Source organism: Periophthalmus magnuspinnatus, chromosome 17 (assembly GCF_009829125.3).
Source record: "Periophthalmus magnuspinnatus isolate fPerMag1 chromosome 17, fPerMag1.2.pri, whole genome shotgun sequence".
Classification (NCBI taxonomy): domain Eukaryota; kingdom Metazoa; phylum Chordata; class Actinopteri; order Gobiiformes; family Gobiidae; genus Periophthalmus; species Periophthalmus magnuspinnatus.
In genome coordinates this window covers 19208022-19230798 of record NC_047142.1, presented here as the reverse complement: position 1 = coordinate 19230798, position 22777 = coordinate 19208022, and the positions used below count along the sequence as shown (strand labels likewise).

The 22777-nt window shown below is 38.9% G+C and overlaps 1 protein-coding gene across 1 annotated transcript; it reads right to left on the bottom strand.

Moving 5' to 3' along the window:
- Positions 1-1128: 1128 nt before the first annotated feature.
- mfsd14a2 (major facilitator superfamily domain containing 14A2) lies at positions 1129-21823 on the bottom strand. Its single transcript, XM_033982267.2, has 12 exons — positions 21569-21823; positions 20189-20284; positions 15112-15174; positions 12003-12130; positions 11036-11150; positions 9801-10019; positions 8169-8282; positions 6260-6331; positions 5379-5491; positions 4777-4874; positions 4207-4364; positions 1129-3413 (listed from the first exon to the last, which is right to left on the bottom strand). Exons 1-12 carry the CDS (start codon positions 21650-21652, stop codon positions 3201-3203), a joined length of 1473 nt encoding a protein of 490 aa, XP_033838158.1. The 5' UTR covers positions 21653-21823; the 3' UTR covers positions 1129-3200.
- Positions 21824-22777: the final 954 nt, after the last annotated feature.

The window sequence follows — 22777 nt, the reverse complement described above, 5'->3', positions numbered from 1 at the left end:
TATATATTATATTGTAAGGTGACCTTGAGTGCCCAGAAAGGCGCCCTATAAATAAAATGTATTATTATTATTATTATTATTTAACAAACCATCCCCCATATACAAATGTGAGCTTAAAGGTGCGCTATGTAACATTTCTTGTATGGGATCTACCAAATGTTTGACTATGGAGCCGTTACTGTTTACCTAGAATGTTCCACTGTATGGCAAAAACTCACCTCGCCACAGATCTGACTTATAACACGACCTTCTTATCATAGCATGGATGGCTACTGTTTGCTTCTCCAACTTCACAAAATAATTATCTATCCTGTATAGCCGGGGTGTCAAACTCCTTTTCACAAAGGGCCACATCAACAAAATGGTTGCTCTCAAAGGGCCAGATGTAAGATAAATGTAACCAAATGTAATGCAAAATAAATGCAATTTCCTTTTTAAATCTTGTTAACCGTTTCTATATTTATAACTTATACAAGTTACAAATATTGCATATGGATTTGCATTGATATGAAAAAATGGCTGTTTAAACTGGCTGACAAACTGATATTTTAGGACAGTCATACCTTTTAATTTACTTTGTCGTACTTTGGCCTTGAGTTTGACACACGTGCTGTATAGGCAATATTTTCCATCTCACAGACTAGACAAAGCACCTTCAATTGCAGATGTTGAGTGATTAACCCCCATTATGCTTATGACTATACATTAATGGAACCAGTGCCCCATAGAAAACAATGGGCCTGGATTATAGGTAAGACTCTTAATATGATCTGCTCTATCCTAGTAAAGAGCTTAATACATTTGCTGCACCATTTACAAACCTGCATACAAGAGAGGGTAATGCCATACTGTGGAACATTCCAAGCAATAACATCTCCACAGAGAAAAGCAGGTGGTAGACACTTCACAATAAATGTTACATATATTGCACTGGCACAAGTTTGTAATCAACAAATAGCTGCGTGGTCAGTTATGCAATATGTTAAGTAAATGTAGAGTTTAATTTGTACTGGTTTAAAAGGCTCTACTTGGAATTCAGCCTGATCCTATCGAGAGGTTAGGTTAAAAGGATTACACAGTATGACCAGATGGCGTAGTTGCACGAGACAAAAGCAGCAAACACAGAAGTTTCATTGTACAATAAACCTTTAATAAATAGTTTGTCATTAGTTTCCCATATGTACATAATAAGAACCACCACTTTTGTTGCCATGTGTCGCTTCTTGGCTAATTTTAGGCACACAGAGGGGGTCCAGGCCACACACCACCACGTACTAAAAACAGGAGTGGCCAGAGCAGGTAGAGTCCTCAGAAATATAGATATATCTGCCCCACTCAAACTGACACAAGAACTGGCCATTTGGAGCATAAATTATATACATTTGCAAGTATAGATGGTTTTGTACATTGTTTAAGTTGTAATGGTAAAAAATGGTAAAGAAATTATTAGCAAATTTGCTTGTGGATTGGTCCAAGAGATGGTGAACAAAAGGATCTCCTGTTTAGCAGTGCCCTCATTTAAATAATAATAATGGCAAGTTTAAATTAGAGCAAAAATTGACTGTATTTTGGTATATTTTGCAACTTATTCAGGCCAATTGAGTTTATAATCTGTAACAAAGTAATGCTTGTTAAATCAATGTGAAAAATAGACATTTGGATTGTTAACCGTCTAGTCATAGATATTTCAAAATGACCGTAAATTAAATTAAAAAGCTATAAAAAGTAGCCAAAGAAAGTAAGACCAGAGAGAAAATCTCACTCAAAACACACATACAAACACAGTACAAAAACAAAATTTTAAAATAAAATTTGGCACCAAAATAAACGTGACTTGATGGACAGTTTCTTAGTTGGGTTGTAGTAGTGGTTCAATGCACTTGAGGCATTTTGGAAATCAGAATTACGACAAACCAAATGTCAAAGATTATAATATCCTGCCTCCACTTGTACCTGTATGAACTTAGTAAAAACATTGAGCAATGTTGAAGGCATGTCAGTTCAAACATACCACGTTTTACAAGCCATTTAAAAGGGTAGGGAGTTGGTTGAGCAATAAGTTGATACATAAGGATAAGGTATATTGTCCTAACTGTAGTTTTGGTTACACATTTGGTCAATATTGATAAAGATTTGGGTTCGAACTGCTACTTTAGGTCACATTCAGGGCAAGTGGAGGACTTATGGATCCGTATTAATGTGAGGCCTCCTCCTTCTGGAGAGACTGCTGAACTGCACCAAGTGATATCAACTCTGTCTGAATACAGTTTGATAGGTAGATTCAATAGCAAATTACTAGTTTTACACCATGGTTCTTTTTGAACAATGGAAATATTGCATTATATTTAACTGTACTATGGCAGCAAGTGCAATTTTTCAGAAAAACTGTGCGTTAAAATTAAACTGATTCACTAATTGCAGCAGATCAGCTCAAAATAGTGAGGTTTTTCAAATAAACTCTATTTTATGAGCCTAAATAAACAGATAAATGGTATGGAACAAAAGGCATATGCTTATAACCGCTCTCACTGGAGCAATAGCTTAGATATAGAGCCATCAGACCTCAGTCTTCATACAGGTCATGTCAAATTAATGTTTAAGTCACTTCAAGGCAACAATTGTATCTCGAATAAAAAACTTGAATCACGACAAGTCTTCAGTTTTGAACAGAAAATATAATACAACCCAACTGTACTAATCTAGAGAATGGCAAGTAAACATTGAAAAACTGTCTATTAAAGTGGTCTCATCAGCACACCTCAGACAAAGAAGTGTTGTATTTATAGAAAATGTGGTCCAGACCCAGACCCGGTCCTGAACTGGTTTACCTCATTGGTTTTCTGTATCGCAATGAACTCGAATTGAGATATCGTCAAATTGTTACACTCCCAATGACTAGACACAGGCGCCACAGAAGATTATGAAGAAATACACTGGGATTTAGTAACAATTGCTTTACCCCACTCACACAAACTGCTGCAATCCCTGTTCGCACCAGTAGGGAGCATAAACCCTCCACTCTTAAATAACTATTAGAGTCTGGCTCAGTCTTTACTTTGCAACCCAAAATTCGCAATTTCAGGCTTCAGAGAGTCTTCACTCTACTTCTAAACAGGCTGCCTCCCTCCTCACTAGAGTCTGTATGCAGCCTTGTTTATGCAGGGGTGGGGCATTGACTAGAGCGCCCCCTGTGGTTGGGGTTATACACTACTGTCCTCGAGCAGTGGTTCTTTGCCCTCCGCACCGCTCCCTTGAGGGCTGTGGGAGTGGCTTTGGGCTCCGTTGCTGTGCTTCTTGTAGGCGCCGGGTCTCATGCCTGGTCCAGTGTGCTCCGGGATGAACAACGCCACCAGGAGGGAGAGCAGCACAGAGCAGGCCCCAAACAGGAATGGAGGGCCAGGAATTATGGCACTCTGCAATTACACACAGGTAAATATTATACAATGAAACAATAGATACAGTGCTCTTAATGAAGTTTCTGTAAGTATGTAAAAGCAAATTATTGTAGTCGATATTCGTTGGTAGTAATGTGTTTCGAAAAATACAGCAATTAAATAAAGCATTAAAAAAAAGTTTACAATATTATGCCATTTTACAGCTCATTTAAAACACTGCATAACTTTCAGGAGGTGGTGTGTCAGCTGTGCGATTTCATGGAAATCATCTTCAGAACATTCAGTGATGATACATGTTTAATGCCATACTGTGGAAGATTATAGCTAAAATGATCATATTATAGTTTATTACAGCCTTGTTATTATAGCCTCCTTCTAGGCTAAATAAGAGTCAGGTTGTAGAGATGCAAGCTCACTCACAGTAAGAACACAAGTTTTTCTGTTTTTCAGTGCAATAAATTGATTGTTTTCATATTAGGTCCTACGGTATATGGTTTTTCATGAGCACCCTGTTAAAATACAGAACCATACAAACAAAACAAATAACACATATACATTTTATACAGTGTTGTTCTCTTCTGACATAGCAATGGCCACCTGTTATGAAATTATTTGAGTGAAAGAGTATCTAAAGGTTTCAAAGAAGAGACTGAAGCCTGCATGTATATTATATCTCCATAATCTAGTACAGAAAGGTTGTTTGAACAATTTCTTTTCTGTATTTCAATGGGATACATGATTTGTTTCTATGATATGATACGTCAACAGTGACGTAAAGAGCTCCATCTCCTGGCAGACTGTATTGCCTCACCTCGTCAGTGGGGTTGGCCATGTTGGGCTTGGCACCTTTCTCGGAGCCGTCGGTGTCTGTGAGCTCCACGTGGAATAGGTAAAACACAAAACCGTACAGCGCAGGACCCAAACCATTACACAGGCCTCGGATTCCTGTGATCATCCCCTGCACCACACCTGGAACGAGACAACACAGTCACTACAATGTTTTCTTCAAAAGTTATTGCTTTGCCTTTGATGTTTCATAGAATGGCATCATCTGTCTCTATGGAGCCAAGCAGGTAAGATCACTAAACCAAGTTACACATCAGACTGGAGCATTTATATACATTTACCTAAGATCGGTTTAATGCCTTACTGTGGAACATTCTCCATCTCCATGGAGACAAGAATGTGGCAGAAAAGTTCCTTAGAGTACCTTTAAAGTCATTAACAGTGGAAACGGGAAGGAAAGCTTTAATTTTATTTGAAGGCATACACATTTTGATTATGACTTCTAAAATGATTAAGTGCACCTGATTTTAATTGAAAAGGATTTTTATAGTACAGTTCAATAAAAACAGAAGAAATCAAATGTAATACACTGAACCTTGCTGGTCGGGGTCAGCGTTGCGGGAGACAATGGCGCTGATGGCCGGGAACGTGATACTGGACATGGCTGCGACTGCCCCGGCCGCCCACATCATCCTGAAAGAAATGCAACATTAAAGATCGGGAAAACTTCACATTTAATGGAGCAAACTTCAAATTAAAAAATGCTTTTTTTTGTAAATAGTAAAATTTTAAATATAATGGGGTTAAAATGTTTTAATGAAATTAATAGTCAAACGTGTCCTATGCACTTTCAATACCGAACACAGAACAGAAAGAATGGAAATACTGAAAATAAGCCTGGATATAAATATATGACTTCAGACTAAGCCGAAACACGTGAATATACTTCCCTCTGGTGGTCAAACAAGGTAGTACATATAAAATAGAGTTATTAAACTGTGTTTTTAACGTTTGTCCATCTATGATCTATCCAGCCATAGTGCAATAAAAAAACAAAACAAAACAAAATCACATTTGAAAAAAGTAGACTGAAATGAATAACAAAAACACATATGGGTTTAGAGTATGATGTCACAACAGTGGATGTATCCAAGTTCCAAGTGTATTTATAGTGTGTTTGTGTTGGAAGTTACTGACCAGGGCTGAGAGCCGAAGCCGTACCAGGCCAGCTGCAGGATCTGGAACCCAAGGCCTAAAAGAATTGTGTTTTTATTTCCTATTGAACGCATCAGGATCCCCAACACCACGGTCTGCAAACACAAAGCAATATGTATTAGGTTAGTTAACACATTATTTAGAGCTACAGTGAAAAAGATTGTGATGATGATTTGAATAGTTTTGATTTGTTGAAATTGTCTTGTTTATGTAGCTTTCTGTCAAACAACAGCCAATAAATACCTAAAAATATTTCCACTTGCATTCTATTCTTGGCCATTTCAGACCTTATTTGAAAGGACAGAGAATGAGAAGACATTGGGAAGTGAACAAAGAAATATTTGGCAAAAGTGAATTTGCTGAGCCAAACAACACACCCGAGCTGAAGTCTTTCAGGTGTTTAGTCGATTAAATTGGTCGATGGCATCTTCATCAACCAAAATTTGTATTAGACCAATTATTTTATTTAGATTTGAGGGGTTTATATGGGGCAACAGCAGCAACAGCAGCAACAGCAGCAACAGCAAGGCATGTGTGTAGTGAGTTAGGTGAAGATTTGGAAGTCAGTCATGAGTTTGATCAGCATTTTTTCATAAATGTATAAAGTTTCCCTAGTACTTTTTCTACATATAGAGCTGCTTTTACATGAACTCCCGTGCAGCTGTTGTCTTGTGAGTGCACTTCTGGTGAAATACATAAGATTAGAGAGATATTTAATAATTTGGGGAGTTTTATCATGTCCTCTTTCAGCGGGCTAATCGATCATCACATTTTATTAACCCATCTCACAACTGTTCCAACATTTGCAGCACTTAGCGTACAATTTAATAATCTCAAGTACTAGTGGTAAGGAGTTGCTTTACCTGTGCTAATATGGAGAGGATCCCCACCACAGCTATAAAGGCAGCCACAGTCTCAGATGAGAAACGTATGACCTAAAGAGCACAAAATACAAGTTAGTACAGGCTCAATAACACAGTTTACTTTCCCAAACATTGACGTCTTTATGAAACACTTTAACTGTTAACGGTTGAAGTGTTAACTGTTAAAAGTTCACCAAGAAACTTTTGAGAGAAGATCTACCACCTGCTTGTTTCAATGGAGAGGTTATTACTTTGCTTTGATCAGACCTGTGGAGATGAGAGTCAACCTCACTCACAGTAACAATGATGCTTTTCTTTGATAATTTTTTGCGATGAAAACATCTGTAATGAAATAAGTGCAATATATGTTTAACATCATACTGTGAACAGATCAGGCAAAGAATTAACAGAAAAATAAGCAGGGGGCGGATCCAACCACCAGTTTAATCACATTTTAGATTGAAAAAATTGAAGAATTGTTTAATAATAATAATAATCATAAACCATATTCGGTAGGATGATTTAATGTCATTGGACAGACTTGATTATAGACGAGCCAAGATTAGTTTTGTTATTTTGGACAAAGTTAAGTTAATCTATTATTGAGATTAGTATTTGGACAAGCACACCTTTGACAAAGCAGGAGGACAGGTGGGTGTGGTGGTGGTAACATCAAACTTCTTTTTGTGAACATTTACAAGCAGGGGCCCATGCCAAAAGCCGTTAGACTAGTTTCTCTGCAATTCTATATTCTCAATAGCACACTTTTAGTCAACACTTGGAACAGCAAATAGCAAAACTTAGTCCATTATGCGTTTCTTAAACCTTACTACTGCTATCATCTTATGTCAACAACTGTTTATACAAGCATTTTAATATAATGTTCATATAATTGTGCTTTTGCTTTCTAAAAACCTGCTGATCTGAGCTTGAAAACTGATGTGTGAAAAAAATTTGTCCCAAATCTAAACCACAGCTTCACTTCAGTCTGAGTCATTAGCAAATGGAAATATATGGAAGCATTTTTGCAAGTACTGACAAATTAATACAAGAGATTTCAAGTTGGAGCATTTGTACATTTGCACTAGCTTTCTGGTGCTCATCTCCATGGAGATTTCTTTGTCAGCAAAATTCCACTGTATGGCATTTAACATAACCATTCTGCATTTTATCAAAACACAGGTTTATTAATACTTTAATACTAAACACACATTTTCTGACCTGTAAGTTGGTCAGATGGCTTCACCTGCTTGTCTCCATGAAGCAAGATGAGTTTAATGCCAGACCGTAGAACATGCCTTCATGGAGACAAGCAGGTGGTGGACAAAATTATAGTGCACATATAAAAAGACAGTACTAAATGCCAAAAAAAGCACAATATAGTAAGTGAAAACATACATATAATCATAACTATGCATCTTGTTAATTGCAAACTGTAATATTGATCTAAAAAGTCTGAATAGAACATTGACCGCCTGTTCAAAACTGCAGAACTAATGGGTCTGCTTTTACTTTTAGGTTAGGTATTGAACAAAAAGGTAAACTAAAATCATAAAAAATGCATGACTCTGTGCTCTGACCAATCACAACACAGGATCTGACAGACGCCCAAAGCATTAAGAGGGGGTCAAAAGGTTAAACAAGGTGTTTGTCACACTAGAGAATGGTAGGAGAAAAAGAAAAGAGTGAGAGGAAAAGACGAGAGGACAGGGGTTTTACCTGATTGAGCGAGAGGAAGAGCAAGAAAGAGGAAAAGCAAGAAGGATGAGGAGAAAGAGGGGTAGGGGTTGTTACCCGTTTGAGAGAGAGGAAGGAAAGTGATAAAGAGTGGAAAGAGAGAAAGTAAGGAAGGAAAGAAAGGGTGGGTTAAGAGGGCGAAAAGAGAAAAAAGAGAAGGAGGGTCTGTTACCTGTTTGAGATAGAGGAAGAAGCTGGAGTACTGTCCAGCTTCAGGGAGGTAGGACAGAAACACTGTGATACAGATGAGCAGCACCGTCGAGTCCTGGCCCACTTTACGCAGAGACTGAAGACAGACACAGGGACATTTGAGTTTAGGAATCTAACCAACAACTCTGATGTGTTTCAGATGACCTCACAATATTCAATAAGCCTTTAGCATTTAATTGATAGAAGTAAAATGACTACTGTAAATTTCTGACTATTGCGCGCACCTAAATATAAGCCATACCACCAAAATTTGAAAGAAAATACATTTTTTACATAAATAAACCGCACTTGAATATAAGCCGCAGGCCTTCATGCTGTAACACGAGAAATGTACACAGAAAGATGGTACACAGTTTTTTTTTGTTTTAATTTAAGACACTTTTTTTTAAACTGTCCCTAAAAATCGGCAGAATGGCACCAACTCGCCATCAACACGGGATGAACATATCTGCATGTTTAGAAAATAAAACAGCACCAACACGGCATAAATATAGCACCAACATGACAATAGCACGGGATGAACACATCTAGATGTTTAGAAAATAAAACCAACATGGGTCATCTGCTTTTATTTCCTTTGAAAGCTTTTGTCGTCTTTTTACACTGACTAAGTTCTTCCGGCTGCCGTCTCCAACGTCGCAGCATTGATTCATTGATGGCAAGCTTATGTGCAGTGGCTTTGTTTTCTTCTTTGATGGCAAGATTGATAACCTTTAACTTAAAAGCTGTATCCCATGAATTTCTTTGTGTTTTTCATGATGAGGGTCACGTATGAATGTATGATGTGCAAAAAGACAGTTCAAAAATCAAACCCAATGTATTCTGCAGAGCATAATCTTTCCCCATGTCTGTCTCACTTTTACGTTTACAGCTAGAGAGTGGCCCCCGGTCGCCGTTAGCCAGTAAAAATCTATAAAATTAGCCACACCGTTGTATAAGCCACACCGTTGTATAAGCCACAGGGTTCGAAGCGTGGGGAAAAAAGTAGCAGCTTATAGTCCGAAATTTACGGTATCTAGCTCTGATATACGAGTGATCAAGTACATTATGAAATGAATCAGCAAAGATCGAAAAATGTGGAACTCAAAACCATTAGGCTGGTGATGTCGGACACACACAAACTACTGAAATGGGGACTTTGTTTTAACATCATGAGTAAAAGGAAAAAATTCCCATTTTTCCCCCGTTTTGAAAATTGAAAATAGTACATAGTAATAGTAAAATAGTAAATTAGTAAAATAGTACATTTAAAATAGAAGTTTATAAGTCACAATTGAAGTTAATCAGTTATGTGGCAACTAATAAACATGCAGCTGTTTTCAGTCCAAAAAACACATTTATAAATTTGGCAAAATAAAAATCTGGCAATATGTTTTAATAGTGGTTTATAATATTTCAGAAACAGATTTTAAATGTATTACACATAGCTGATTAGCCTTTAGCAACCTTTCAAACTTTTATGTAGAAAATGTGTACGAAAGTTACTTCTGGAATCCAAGTGGCGGGGTTCACGGTTGAGCTCCATTGTCGAAGACGCTAAAGCTCCATTGAATGAAAGTATGACATCCCTAAACTGATTCAGAGCACTACTCACAGCGAAAGGGTCCGCCTGCTCCCAGGAGATGGGTGCTCCCCATGAGGCCGGCCTCATCTTCTCAGGCAGTGACTCGGGGACGGCCACCAGGATGAAGCAGATGTCGAGCAGCGCGATGGCTGTGGCTAAAATCACCACCAGAGTGTCCCCGTAGGTCTCCGAGAGGTAGGCCCCAATAGCAGGGCTTGTCACCAGGCTGCCTGCGAACGTCGCAGACACCTGAGGGGAGAGGAGGGGAGAGGAGAGGAGAGGAGAGGAGGGGAGGGAAGGGGAGAGGAGAGGAGGGGAGAGGAAGTCAGTAAATCTCACTACTGCTTAATTATGACAAAAATAATTATCAATCATTATTTAGAATTCATGGTTTAAAAGTCCTTTAAAAGACTGTAGAAGTGGCTTTACTCCAGGTATTATGGGGCAGAATGAGCACCTATATATTTCAGAACAATAATTTGATTTAAAAAGAGAATTTCCCTTCGGGGATCAATAAAAGTGATTCTGATTCTGATTCTGATTAAAAGGTGACACAGTAATGACAACAGCCCTGTTATTGACATTATTTTACAATATTTAGCAAAGCAAGTCAGTCACATTCATTCAGATATGTTGGTATAGTCCTACCTGACCAAACGGCATTAAGTTAATATTTAAAAGTATGATAAAAGCTAAAAGTCACATTTAGACAGACATTTTAGCAGGACAGTCCTCGTTGTTGACAGATGAGTTTTGGATCGACAACTATTTCCCCCAGGACAAAGTCTGTTGCTGTTTAATTTGTTTAGTGGCACAGACAGACTGTATGCAACTTTACACAACATATTTGTGGTTTAAAAAATAAAACCATAATTTCCTCAACAAACAAAATATTGTGTTTTATTCTGCAAAAAAGCTGATAACCCTGTACTTTAAATCTGTAAAAAGATGTTCTGAAATGTGATTCTTGTATTAGTTTGTCAGTTTATATTCAGTTTTTTATCAATTCTTCTCACGTTTAAAATGTGTACTTGAACAGAATGTTATTAATAAAACATAAATCAAAAATCTAATGACACTCGCCATGCTTCTCAAAAAAAGGAAATAAAAAATAAAAAAATCGTCATTAGATATTTTTCACAAATTGTTCAGCCCTAATGAAGTTATTTTACTATACTGAACAATCAAGCCAGGACAAGCATGATTGCAGCCTAAATTGCATAAATGAGTGCGGTTCATAGTGATATTTTAAAAGTCTGACTCACCAGCCCATATGCTGTGCTTCTCTCGTGCTCCTGTGTGATGTCGGCCACATAGGCAAAAATGACAGAGAAAGTGACTGCGAATACACCAGACATGGAGATGACAGCAAAGTACCACCTGAAAGAAAAAGTACATACAAATTTAAAGATGCACTATATAACATTTTTCTGAAAAAAGGTCTGCCACTTGCTTTTGACACAATGTTATTACCATTACTGTTCCACATTATGGCATTCAATTTATCAATCTTGCATTCATTAAAATACAGGTGTTTTACTGCTCAAAAATACTTTGTATATTCCTAACGGGGTTGCCTCTTCTCAGATCTGACCTGTAACTTAGCCTAGTGCACTAAATGCTTGTCTCCATGGAGATAGACAAGCAGGTGCTATGAAAAGTTGCACACAGCAGCTTTAAAAAGTGACATCATTGGAATACAGAGAATTACATACTGTGTTCTCTGGTCTCTCTTACTCGCCCATTTTGATTTGATAGAAAACTGTACTGTTTTTAATAGACTTATCCACAACAGCCATTTGTTTGTCATGAAATTGTCTGCCGTTGGTCAACAGTCAGTCATGTTTGTTCAGCTCCTATGGCAGAAGACGCAGTCATTTGAATTTAGGCCCAAATGTTTGCGTAAGAGAGAGGATCATTTGTTTGGCTTATTGAGAAATCCGTCCTCATCACAAACCTCCTCCTAATGCTTCAGTACACATGTTAGCTCTGTATCATGTAGTAAGCTGTTAGGACTTAACACAGGTTAGAGAGGCAACGATACAGTTTTCTCACATTTTGAAACACATCTTGACAAATGGATCAAAATATAAGATTTTGATTCGCCTTTAGTCTAAAATAAAATGTCCTTGATTATTTCAAATGGTAATCAGTAATAGCCAAGGAAAAAAAAAGACCAAGACCAAAAGACCTTACTAAAACTAAATAAAATAAATATTAAAATTTGCTTACCAGGGGCTGATCTTCATGAGTGGGATGGGCGCACAGGTGAAAAACACCGTTAGCAGCAGAAAAGACTTTCGCCCCCAAACATCAGACAGTGCCCCAATGAGAGGAGCGCTGAGGAACGAGAGCAGGCCCTACACACAGAGGACAGAGGGAGGTTTAGATCAACACACATTAAGCCAAGGGTCCCCAAACTTTTCAGGATGGGATACCCAAAAGAAACATGTAACTGACCGAGTGTAACAGTAGGCTTGTCACAATAACACATTTTGAAGTAGGATATATTTAAGAAAATAAAAACAATTAATGATAATATCATCATGTCACTGCCACAGTAACCCTAATTTACAGTTTTGTTTATGAACATGAGCTTCAGTACAAATGAAACACTTAATGAGCCATAGATTGTACTGATTAGACCCACTACAGTACTTTTTTTTTTAAAAGCACAAAACAACAACAAGGTCTCCACTAGTACAAAGAAAAAGCACCCATGATAAATACTGATCCCCAAGAATAATTGTCCCATCTGTCATGTATTGAATGATACAGTTGATATATTCAGTGGGGTGATAGTGGCTCAGAGTGTTGGTCCCCCAACCCGAAGGTCGGAGGATTGAGTCCCGCTCGGACCAAGTTCTGTCGTCGTGTCCTTAGGCAAGACACTTCACCCACATTGCCTAATATGAAAGTGGTGTGTGCGCGAATGATTGGTGGTGGTCGGAGGGACCGATGGCGCAGATTGGCAGCCCGTTCCATCAGTCTGCCCCAGGGCAGCTGTGGCTACAATAGTAGCTTACCATCAATTGTGGAAATGAATGAATAATGACTATAGTGTAGTGCTTTGAGAGGCTTTGACAAACCTGTAAAGCACATTACAAGTGTAAGCCATTATTATTATTATTATTATATTGTATGTATCGTGACAGGTCTATGTAAAAGAACACCTGTATTTTTTTATTATTATTATTATTATTATTATTATTATTATTATTATTAGTCTTTTTAGTCTGTAACCAACCATACATACAATCAATATACCGTATTTTCCGCACTATAAGGCGCACCTAAAAGCCTTTAATTTTCTCAAAAACCCACAGTGCGCCTTATAATCCGATGCGCCTTATATATGGATCAATATTGGTCAATTATGACACCCGTAGTCAGGAGGCGTCGCTGAAGTAATAGCGGTAATAACCCTTTAAGGACTGAGCACACTGTGGGCCAGTATAACTTACCTAGACCTAGACTTTTATTATTTTTTAGCCATAAAAATCATGTTAAACGAAGTATCAGCATTTGCTGCATTTTTTCACACAACTACTTCTATTTAACACATCCATCCGTATTTTTTCTTTTACGCGTCGAATAAATGACTGGGAAAATCCTCGCAGCCCCGCGCTCTCATTCAACACCTTCAGGACAACAGAGGCAGATTACCGTAATGACGGTAAAATATTTAGATAGCCCCGTGTCTCCGCTTTGAGACGCCGTTTGAATTTACATGAGAGCACGACCGGGCGCGGAGTTACGCTACTGGAAAGTCCGCAACCCGCTCTATCGGCGATGATAGGATCCGACGGTATAGGGATAACGGGGAGACGGGGAGACAGCGCCGGGCGACATACACCACAATCTGCCAATGGATTGCGGATGCCTGGGCTGATATGTCAGTCTCAACTGCGGTCCGAGCTTCACGAAGGCAGGAAATGTCACTGAACTGTTAGACAACAGCAGCGACATGGATAATGGCGATTTTGACGAGACAGAATCGGGCACTTTGAATGAGCTCGACCAACTGTTCAACTCAGACACTGAAGAGGAAGAACTCGACGGATTCGTGAATGAGGAATGAACTGAAAAAGTGAGGCTTTACGTGTTTCTTTCACGTGTTTACAACTAAACAAGGCTGGGAGATATTGTACATTGGACATTAACGTTTGAACAACGTTGAGTTATTGTTATTACGTTGCACTATTTCGAGAGTTACTATATTGTGATGCATTAACTTGTTTTGTGAGTTTGACTGACTTATCTGACCGTTTTGTTGACATTCCCTTCAGCGCAGCTCCATCTCGTGGATGCGTAACACAACCCCAGATACTACAGTAGTTTATATTCTATGCGCCTTATAATGCGGTGCGCCCTATATATGAAATTTGTTTTAAAATAGGCCATTCATTGAAGGTGCGCCTTATATTCCGATGCGCCTTATAGTGCGGAAAATACGGTAGTTACTAATTGAGACAAGAGTAATTTAGAAAATGTGTTTTATAAAACGGTTAAACAGAACCTGATTAGCCCTATGTTCAGATATCAGCCTGTTAATATTAGCCCTACACACAGAGTACAGCTCTGTTCCTCTCAGTGTCCTGGCGATGCAGACTGTCCCCTCACGTGTTCAGGGTTCAGATGAAATTCAAATAATGTCAGAAGCTGCGTCACTGAACATGATCATAAACAGACTAATTACATCTGTGCTTCTGTGTTTAGGGCTTTGTACACACACAGTTAAAAAGGGGCTATATATGGTACTTTTTGCATATAATAAACATAAAAGGGGGCATGATAAATTCAACAATTATTTAGTTATTTAAAAAACACAAAAACATACACTATGATGCAACATGTCAAATAAATGGAGGTCAGGTTATAGCCAAAATTAAAGCCATCTTAATTTTGTTGCTGTAAACCATCTAATGTGTATGAGAAAGTGTATATATTTTACTGCAATTGTAAGTACAGTAGCTTAGGATTCTGAGCAACTAGAGCTGCAGAATTGAATTGAAAACAGCAATATGATTCATTAGCTGCAACTATCTGCTTTTACAGTCCTGTAAAACCCCATGTAGTCTTAAAGTGTATAAGGACCTGTAGTTTAGACAAGGTTTTTATTGCATTAGTTCTTTTCATATTAGTGCTGTCACAACACAAAAATTTCAATACCAAGGAAAAGACTGGATACCATAGTAGTCCTGATATTAACGAATCAGGAACTCAAAACTAGAAGTCAAAACTATGTCCTATTTATGAGATTTTAGTATTCTTCAAATGAGTATATAGATATCCATTTTGTGACAATCTTAGTTTATACATGAGTTGTGCTGGTTCGTACCTTGACTCCATGGATGAGCCCGTTCATCAGGAATGTGTGCTGGGGGAATGTTTGGTGTAAAACCTAAAAATAAACAAAAGAGGAAGACATTAAAACTACATCTGAACTTTAAAAACAGGAATTACTGCCAGAGCTTTCCATTCAATGTCAGTATAATTAAAATTGTCAAAATAACATCAACTAATTATAAAGATTGAAAGAACTTGATAAGCCCTTGTTTAGTTTTCATTATTTCTTGATTTAGTGACATTTTCCAACAAATGCAAGGTCATTGTCACACTGCCACAAGTTAGGTCGACGTAAAAGAGCATTCGCTCCAAGAGCGGTGCACTTGAGCCAGTGTGAACCCAACAATTACATTCCGATTTGCATTAAAAGCCCGATCCGAAATCGCTTGAAACAGGAGGTCTCAGAGTGGCTCCACTATCCCTCTGGAATGGGGCAAGTGCGGTGTGAACGTGACAGACCTCAGGCCAACTTACGCAGTCCGCAATAACAGTACAAGTGCTTGGAATAGGAAGAAAAAAAAGAAGCTCAGATCACATATTCATATGAATGGGCTCCGCAGAGCTGCTGTTTGCAATGTTCGTCTGGCACTTTGGATCAACTTCAGTGAGACACGTCTCCTCCTGCCTCTGTCTCTGCAAGTAAGTCTGGGCCTGTCTGTGCGTCGCTTTCTCTGTGGTCACCAGCGCGTATAGCCTTTACGGTGTATTTACCCTCAGGTGGAAGAAAAGACCACGACATATAGCGCCAGTGAGTGCGTGCTTGCATATTCACTGGGCCTTGTCTGCCTGCTTGAAGCGCATTGTCATGGAAATACGTTTGGTGATCTGCTGATGGACTCTCACATGGCTCATGGTGCGTGTTTGGATGAATGACGCACAGTGTATGTGAACAAGGACGATCCAAAAGTAAAGTACACAGAACCAAATCTCATGCGCACTGGGATCGATCCACAGAGCACTCTAACGACCTAAGATAAAAAAGTAAACAGACTTTTGTAGAGAAAGAAGATACAAATTTCTAATTTGGACACTAAAAGCTGTCTCACGTGATTAGTATCAGACTGTCAGAATAAAATAATCCCAAATAGACTATTACCATCAGATAAAAATACAAACTTTCACACATTTTTTTCTATGCACGCTGCCATGGTGAGAGTAGAGACGGAACGATATTAAAATTTAGACTCACAATTATTTTGACCAAGTGAAATTAACAATGAATGCATAATAACTGTCAACTATAAAAAAAATACAACACGTGAACCAACCTGAGAAAGCCCCCAGAAAAAGGATATGATAAAGGATATGTTCGCATCGCAGCCATTAGCTGTGTAAAATACTATCCAGCGAGCTCTAACCTAGTGATGGCAACACACACGTACCATTATTCATACAAATCCAAACTAACACAAACTACATTCAATAGTTTATTTCACATTGTATGTTACTTACGATGGATATTTTCAGCTCAAGTTTGTCAAACAATGCAGGATGATTGTCTTGCATATGTGTGTGCAAGTTGCTCATGTTTGCCCTCTGCAGAGCCTGCTGAAAAAAAAGCTACGGCTCAAAGTGGTGGCTCATCGCCTTGTTGGTCTTGTTTTTCCAAAACCATAATTCCACACCAAGCATAAGGCACGAGGCACAGAAGCTAACAAGTTTCATTGCTATGATAGAGGGCTGCGTTGTGGGCAAACATCAGAACTAACATCTAAACATTGTATTGAAACTGCAAACATGAGGCAGTCTGGTGCTGTAAAGGTGATTCTAATCGTGCGCTATGATCACGATTATTAAAAAATGCCACAAATAATTAATTGCAGACCTTTCTGATCGTAATTAGGGATGGGTTAATATATCTAGTCAGGACTCGGAAAGCAGTGTTCTGAATGTACAGCAGCTGGCTTATCTCTTGTTTGGAGAGGCCAGTCAGCGGGCTGTTAGAGAAATTTAACCTACTGGAGACAAATGAATGGATAGGTCTCTCCAAGTCTGGTTTTGACAGTATACCTTTTTATTTTTGCAGTGTTTTAGATGGTAAAAAGCTGTTACTGATTTGATGTGGCTGTTAAAGTTCAAGTCTAAGTCCATTATTACCCTTAGTTTTGAAGGTTTTAGAGAGAGAGAGAGAGAGAGAGAGACTGGAGACTGCTGCCCTATAGACCTATAACACCAGAGATGTGGTATCCGGTGCTTAAAATCAATGCCTGGGTGGTTTACATGTCCAGTTCAAAGTCTACAGTGAGGGGGTCTTTGACACTTCAGTTTGAATTGAACACTTGGATGAGACAGTGAATCTGCCCCCTCTCCTTTCTCCTACTCTCTCTCCTCCTTCTCACACTCTCCCTCTCCCCTCTTTCTCACACTCCTCTTTCTCCCTCTCTCCATCCTCTGTCTCTATCCTTCTCCTTGTCTCGCCATCATCGATGATTAGTCCACAATGCAAATGCCGCCTCCATCCCGGGATCTTCAGGCCTAACGAAGCCCTGCTCATTAGCGCAGAGGGCTGCATAAACAATAGTGCCCTCTTCTATTGGAGGAGCAGCTGCGGGAGCCATTGTACAAAAGACCTGTCCATGTGGCTAACAGATGTCTGCTGATCTGAGATACTAAAGTTATTCTATGGAAAATATTAAAATGACTGCCACATTTACAGTAATACTTTTAAAAAATAATAAAACTGTTTAATTATTATCTTAGTGTATTATTACTACAGTATACAGAAAAGCGGTGGGCAATATGGTGTACAAAACCTAAATATTTTCATAATATTCTTACGCTTAGATCAAGTGGTTTTTTGTTTTGTTTTTTTTCACCAAAATGTATGCAGAATTCTTATATCGTGTTTAAGTTGTAACTAAAGCTGCTAATGAAAGTTCACACTTCACTGTGATTGGTGAAATCCACCTGTCACTCACACAGAGCATAACTAAGGCTGACCAATAGGACTGTTTGTTGAACATATGGCGGGATTAAACAAAGAATCACTGAATAATAATGATCGGACAATAACAGATTGTCACAGGATTCAGATCACAATTTGATTTTTGTTGTGACAGCACCAAGCCTAATACAACAACTTTTGATTCAGACCCATTTAACTAAATTGAACTTGAATTGAAGGTGGGTTACAGTGTTTCCCCATCAAGTAATAGATCTAAAAACAAGCAACAACAACAAAATTATAATGGCATTGGAAATTTTACTAACTTTCTCATTGCATTAGGGCTGCTCAGTACATCGCAATCCAATTGAATTCGCAATTTGAGTTGCTTTATTAATCAAATCACAAAGGCTGCAATTATTTAGATAACAGAATGCCCTCTGCACAACAACTAAATATCCTTCTTGTATTAAATTCAGTTCATATTTCAGTTTTCTCTCAAGGGCTCCTGGAAATGTTTACAATGTGCGCTGTGAACAGAATCTTACTTGCATTCCCATAAGCTTATAAAAGTAGTGAAAACGTACTGCTTAGAGATTCAATTGTGCAAGTAGGTGACAATTTTACTCCACAAATAAGGATCACGGGTGCAAACATAGTTTCAATAGAAATATGTGGGTAACACTGGCTTACATAGTTTGCTTGTCTTTCTATTACACTGTAGCCTATGCACACAGAGCAGCCACTGACCTCCTGATAAGCCCTTTTTAACAAAGACCCACGGCTCTCACAATGCCACTGTTTGATGCCCTTTTCATATTTCTCTCCCCATTACCGTCGGGCTATAAACATCTGCCAAACAACACAAACATTCAGACCAGAGCCCAGCACAAAGCTAGCATCACTCAGAGCCATTTGATTAGCCATTCAATTATTCATAGACAGTAATGGAGCCATGTGGTTCCAGTCAATGGGAAATGCCATCTTCCACCTCTGCTTTTAGAGAACAAAAGTGTGTAGGCATAGAAATGTAACTGACACTAAGTTGTATTTACATAAAACAGTGCAAATGAGAGCATGTTGTAGATATAAGTTCTAAATGGAGGATAGCTTGTGTTGCCAACTTTTGGATCGTAAGGTAATTTAGTCCCCAAGGCTACTACACTTTTTGATTTTGACAATGATAAAGGGCAATTACAGATACACAACAAATTCCACTTTGGATAATAGCAAACCAACAGTAAGCCAATAACGCTGTTGTGGATTTCATGAATTTTCCATGACCCATTGTTGTTCTAAGACTCTCTTTTCATGATTTTGGCTGATGATTCTCAGGGCAGAGTACTTAACACCTCAAATATTAAATTAACACAGTTTTTCATGTAATAATTGTGTATTTTAGAGTACCCTGACCATGGTATTTTCTAATTAGAATCCATTTAATAATATTTTGGTGACTGGTGTACTGTCACATCCATCCATCCATCCATCCATTTTCTTCCGCCTATCCGGGGCCAGGTCGCGGGGGCAGCAGTCTAAGTAGGGACTCCCAGAGTTCCCTCACCCCAGACACGTCCTCCAGCTCCTCCGGTGGGACCCCAAGGCTCCCAGGCCAGCCGAGAGACATAGTCCCTCTAGCGTGTCCTGGGTCTTCCCCGGGGTCTCCGTGCCCAGAACACCTCCCTAGGGAGGCGTCCAGGAGGCATCCTAAGCAGATGCCTGAGCCACCTCAACTGGTTCCTCTCGATGTGTAGGAGCAGCGGCTCTACTCCGAGCTCCTCCCGTGTGACCGAGCTCCTCACCCTATCCCTGAGGGTGCGCCCGGCCACCCTACAGAGGAAGCTCATTTCAGCCGCTTGTATCCGCGACCTTGTCCTTTCGGTCATTACCCAGAGCTCATGACCATAGGTGAGGGTAGGAACGTAGATTGACCGACAAATCCAGAGCTTTGCCTTCGGACTCAGCTCCTTCTTTACCACAACGGACCGATACAGCGACCGCATCACTGCAGACGCTGCACCGAGCCACCTGTCAATCTCAGAGTTTCCAGTTAGCTATATAGATAAATACTGAAAATGTCATTTTATTTGCTAATAGCTTAAAATAGTTTTCCATAAACCAAGTCCACAGCCTCAAGACCTACACCTGGATTTGTTTAGCAGCTTGTGATAAGTTTTTTGCTTACCGTGAGCATTGGGGTGGTAAGAAGACCCCATGCAAAAAACTCCAGGAAGATGACCACCACAGCATGGTAAACGCTGGGCTCACCAATCCCCTGCGGCTAAAAGGAACAAAGACAAACAGACAAATTACGGATATACAGTTAGCATCAAAGTGAATTTTACTGGGAACACATTGACAGCACAGCCTTAAAACTCTCAAGCATTTAAACAGACTTAGCCAATGACATGATTATGTTGGAAATCTAGTATGTGTAAAGTAAGCCAGAACCAACCTAACAAAATTATTTTTGTTAGGTTGGACATTTATTACAGTCAATTTACACCGTCTGTCAATATCTTTACCTATGAGACGATTATATGATGGGATAGGACTTCTTTGCTTGTGTGCAAATGTGTGCAATGTGACAAAAATCGACACTAATTGGTTTATATTGTTGCCATAGAAAAGAGAGAGCTGCTACCACTACTTATTCCTACATCCAATTTTACTGTTGAGCAGTGGGTTACCAGAGGAAGTGGTTGAATTACTATTGGCTGAAGTGAACCCTAAACAGCCACCGAGCTTATAACAGAAATATAAAGCAAACAAAATACAAATATTGAACTTTTATCAGAAATGCCACTGGATTCTAGCTAAAATAGAAAAGTGTTTTAATTGGGATATACTATTTGCATCATGATGGGCAAAGCTGTCCTGATTGCAATCAGTATTTGTTGCAGTCTCAAGCATTATACCCAAGCTTCGCCAACAACCCAATCTGAGACAATCGCTTCCCTCGTGGAAACTGTTATTCCCCAAACGGATAAACCATACAAAACACAAAACAGACCGAGGGAGATTAATTTACCTTAAAACATGTAAATGTTGCAAGAAACCTACATTGTCTCGTGTTAAACTGATAATCTTCTTTCGACAAAACAAAGCGGAACGGAGACAACAACAGCATTGACAGTCTGGATAAACGTCTACAGATGTGAGAGGGAAATAAAATCAATGTAAACACATGCTAACATGCTATAAGCAGCTACTCCACTTTTTCAAAATCGGACAGAAGCAGTAATGTCAGGTGTATATTAGATTACTTAATTCACGTAGTTAAAGAAATAAACTACTCTTGATAAACGTTTAAAACGCAGCTTCACTGACATTAGCCAGTTCACATCACCTGAGCTGACGTGTATGCGCTCAGCACAGGCCGCTAGCATTAGCCGTGGCTAACTGTGCACACCCAGTTAACGGAGAAAACTGCTGTTGGGTAAAAACATGTCACAATTGAACATCGACGATGTACTTAATTTACCCGCAAACGGGCCGATGCAATCACATCGTGTTGGGTTGATGGCAAAGCAAGTTAACAAAGATAAATAAATATTTAACTCACACTTCCTCCATCTTTTATAATAATTTTCTTTGCTAGAAGAATGCTGCGGTTTAGCCGCTTTTTCTTCTTCTTCTCCCCCGTCATCCTTAACTTATGTCCATTCTTGGTGTCATTGGGCCATCGTCGCACCTACTCAAATAAATAAATACTCAAAACAATCCTTATTCTTCTCATAACAGCTCGGTGGTCGGCTCCAGGCAGTTAGCATCAAGCTAAATGGTGATTTCTCATCTCAGTCAACTCGCGTCAACCAGTCTTCCTGAACGGGACAAGGAGCCGCCCATCCTACCTAATACAGCCCGCTGATTGGCTGCTCGCTCATCCCCCAAACTCCAACTCGGGCTGTGATTGGCTGTTAGGATCTCAGCGCTCCACATACTCAGAACGAGACTTAAGAGCGCTCCGCGGGCTCGTGTAACAATGAGGAAATCCTTATATGGAGCCAGTGTTTTCCACTGAACAAAATGTACCACTATTTCTACGAAGAATGAATAAGACACTAAATAACATTATTATTTCAGGAGGTTGAGTGTGTCTAACGTTAGCTGAATAATACATAATGTTATTAATATTTCATAAAACAGGTCACTTTAAGAAGGAAGGTTCTCAGAAAATTAAACGTAATTAAACGATTGAAAACATATAAATATATAAATGATTATAAAGCCGCAAGACAAGAAAAAACTGTCAGTTTATTTTCCATTGTGTCTAGTGTCTAACTCCACAAGTACTCTATATGCTGTACTTAAACACCTAGTATAGCTTAAGGCAACAGGACACTGAGAAAAATGTTCAGTCACATTAAAGGCAGCAAAATGACAGTCATTAATTACATTAAATAATAAAGACATTTTATAGAACATTAAAACTAAATAAAACTCCATAAAACAAGACACAATGCAAATACTAGACATTTAATACAAAGAAATTATTTCCCCACACCACAACAAATCATATTTAGTACCAGCGTTTAATTAAAGATGCACATGCTTGTTTGCCTGTATACCTGTTTTGACTCTTGTACACATCTTCACCTTATAATGTACTGTACATAAGTTCCCTATTCTTTTCTGGCTTAATGAAAATCACATTTAGGATTTATAAGATACTCAGCAGTCATTGTAGATTGCTTTGCACTTCGCACTCCTTTATGTTTAAATCCAGAAGCATCAGTGTAGGGCCTACCATTAAATATACATTTTATTAGCA

Coding starts and splice junctions, on each gene's coding strand:
- mfsd14a2 (XM_033982267.2), bottom strand. CDS start 21,652: ATGACGGGGGAGAAGAAGAAGAAAAAGCGGCTAAACCGCAGCATTCTT. Junction 5,492..6,259: donor TCCTCTCCATATTAGCACAG/GTAAAGCAACTC, acceptor TTGTGTTTGCAG/ACCGTGGTGTTGGGGATCCT. Junction 3,414..4,206: donor TGGCCAACCCCACTGACGAG/GTGAGGCAATAC, acceptor GTGTAATTGCAG/AGTGCCATAATTCCTGGCCC.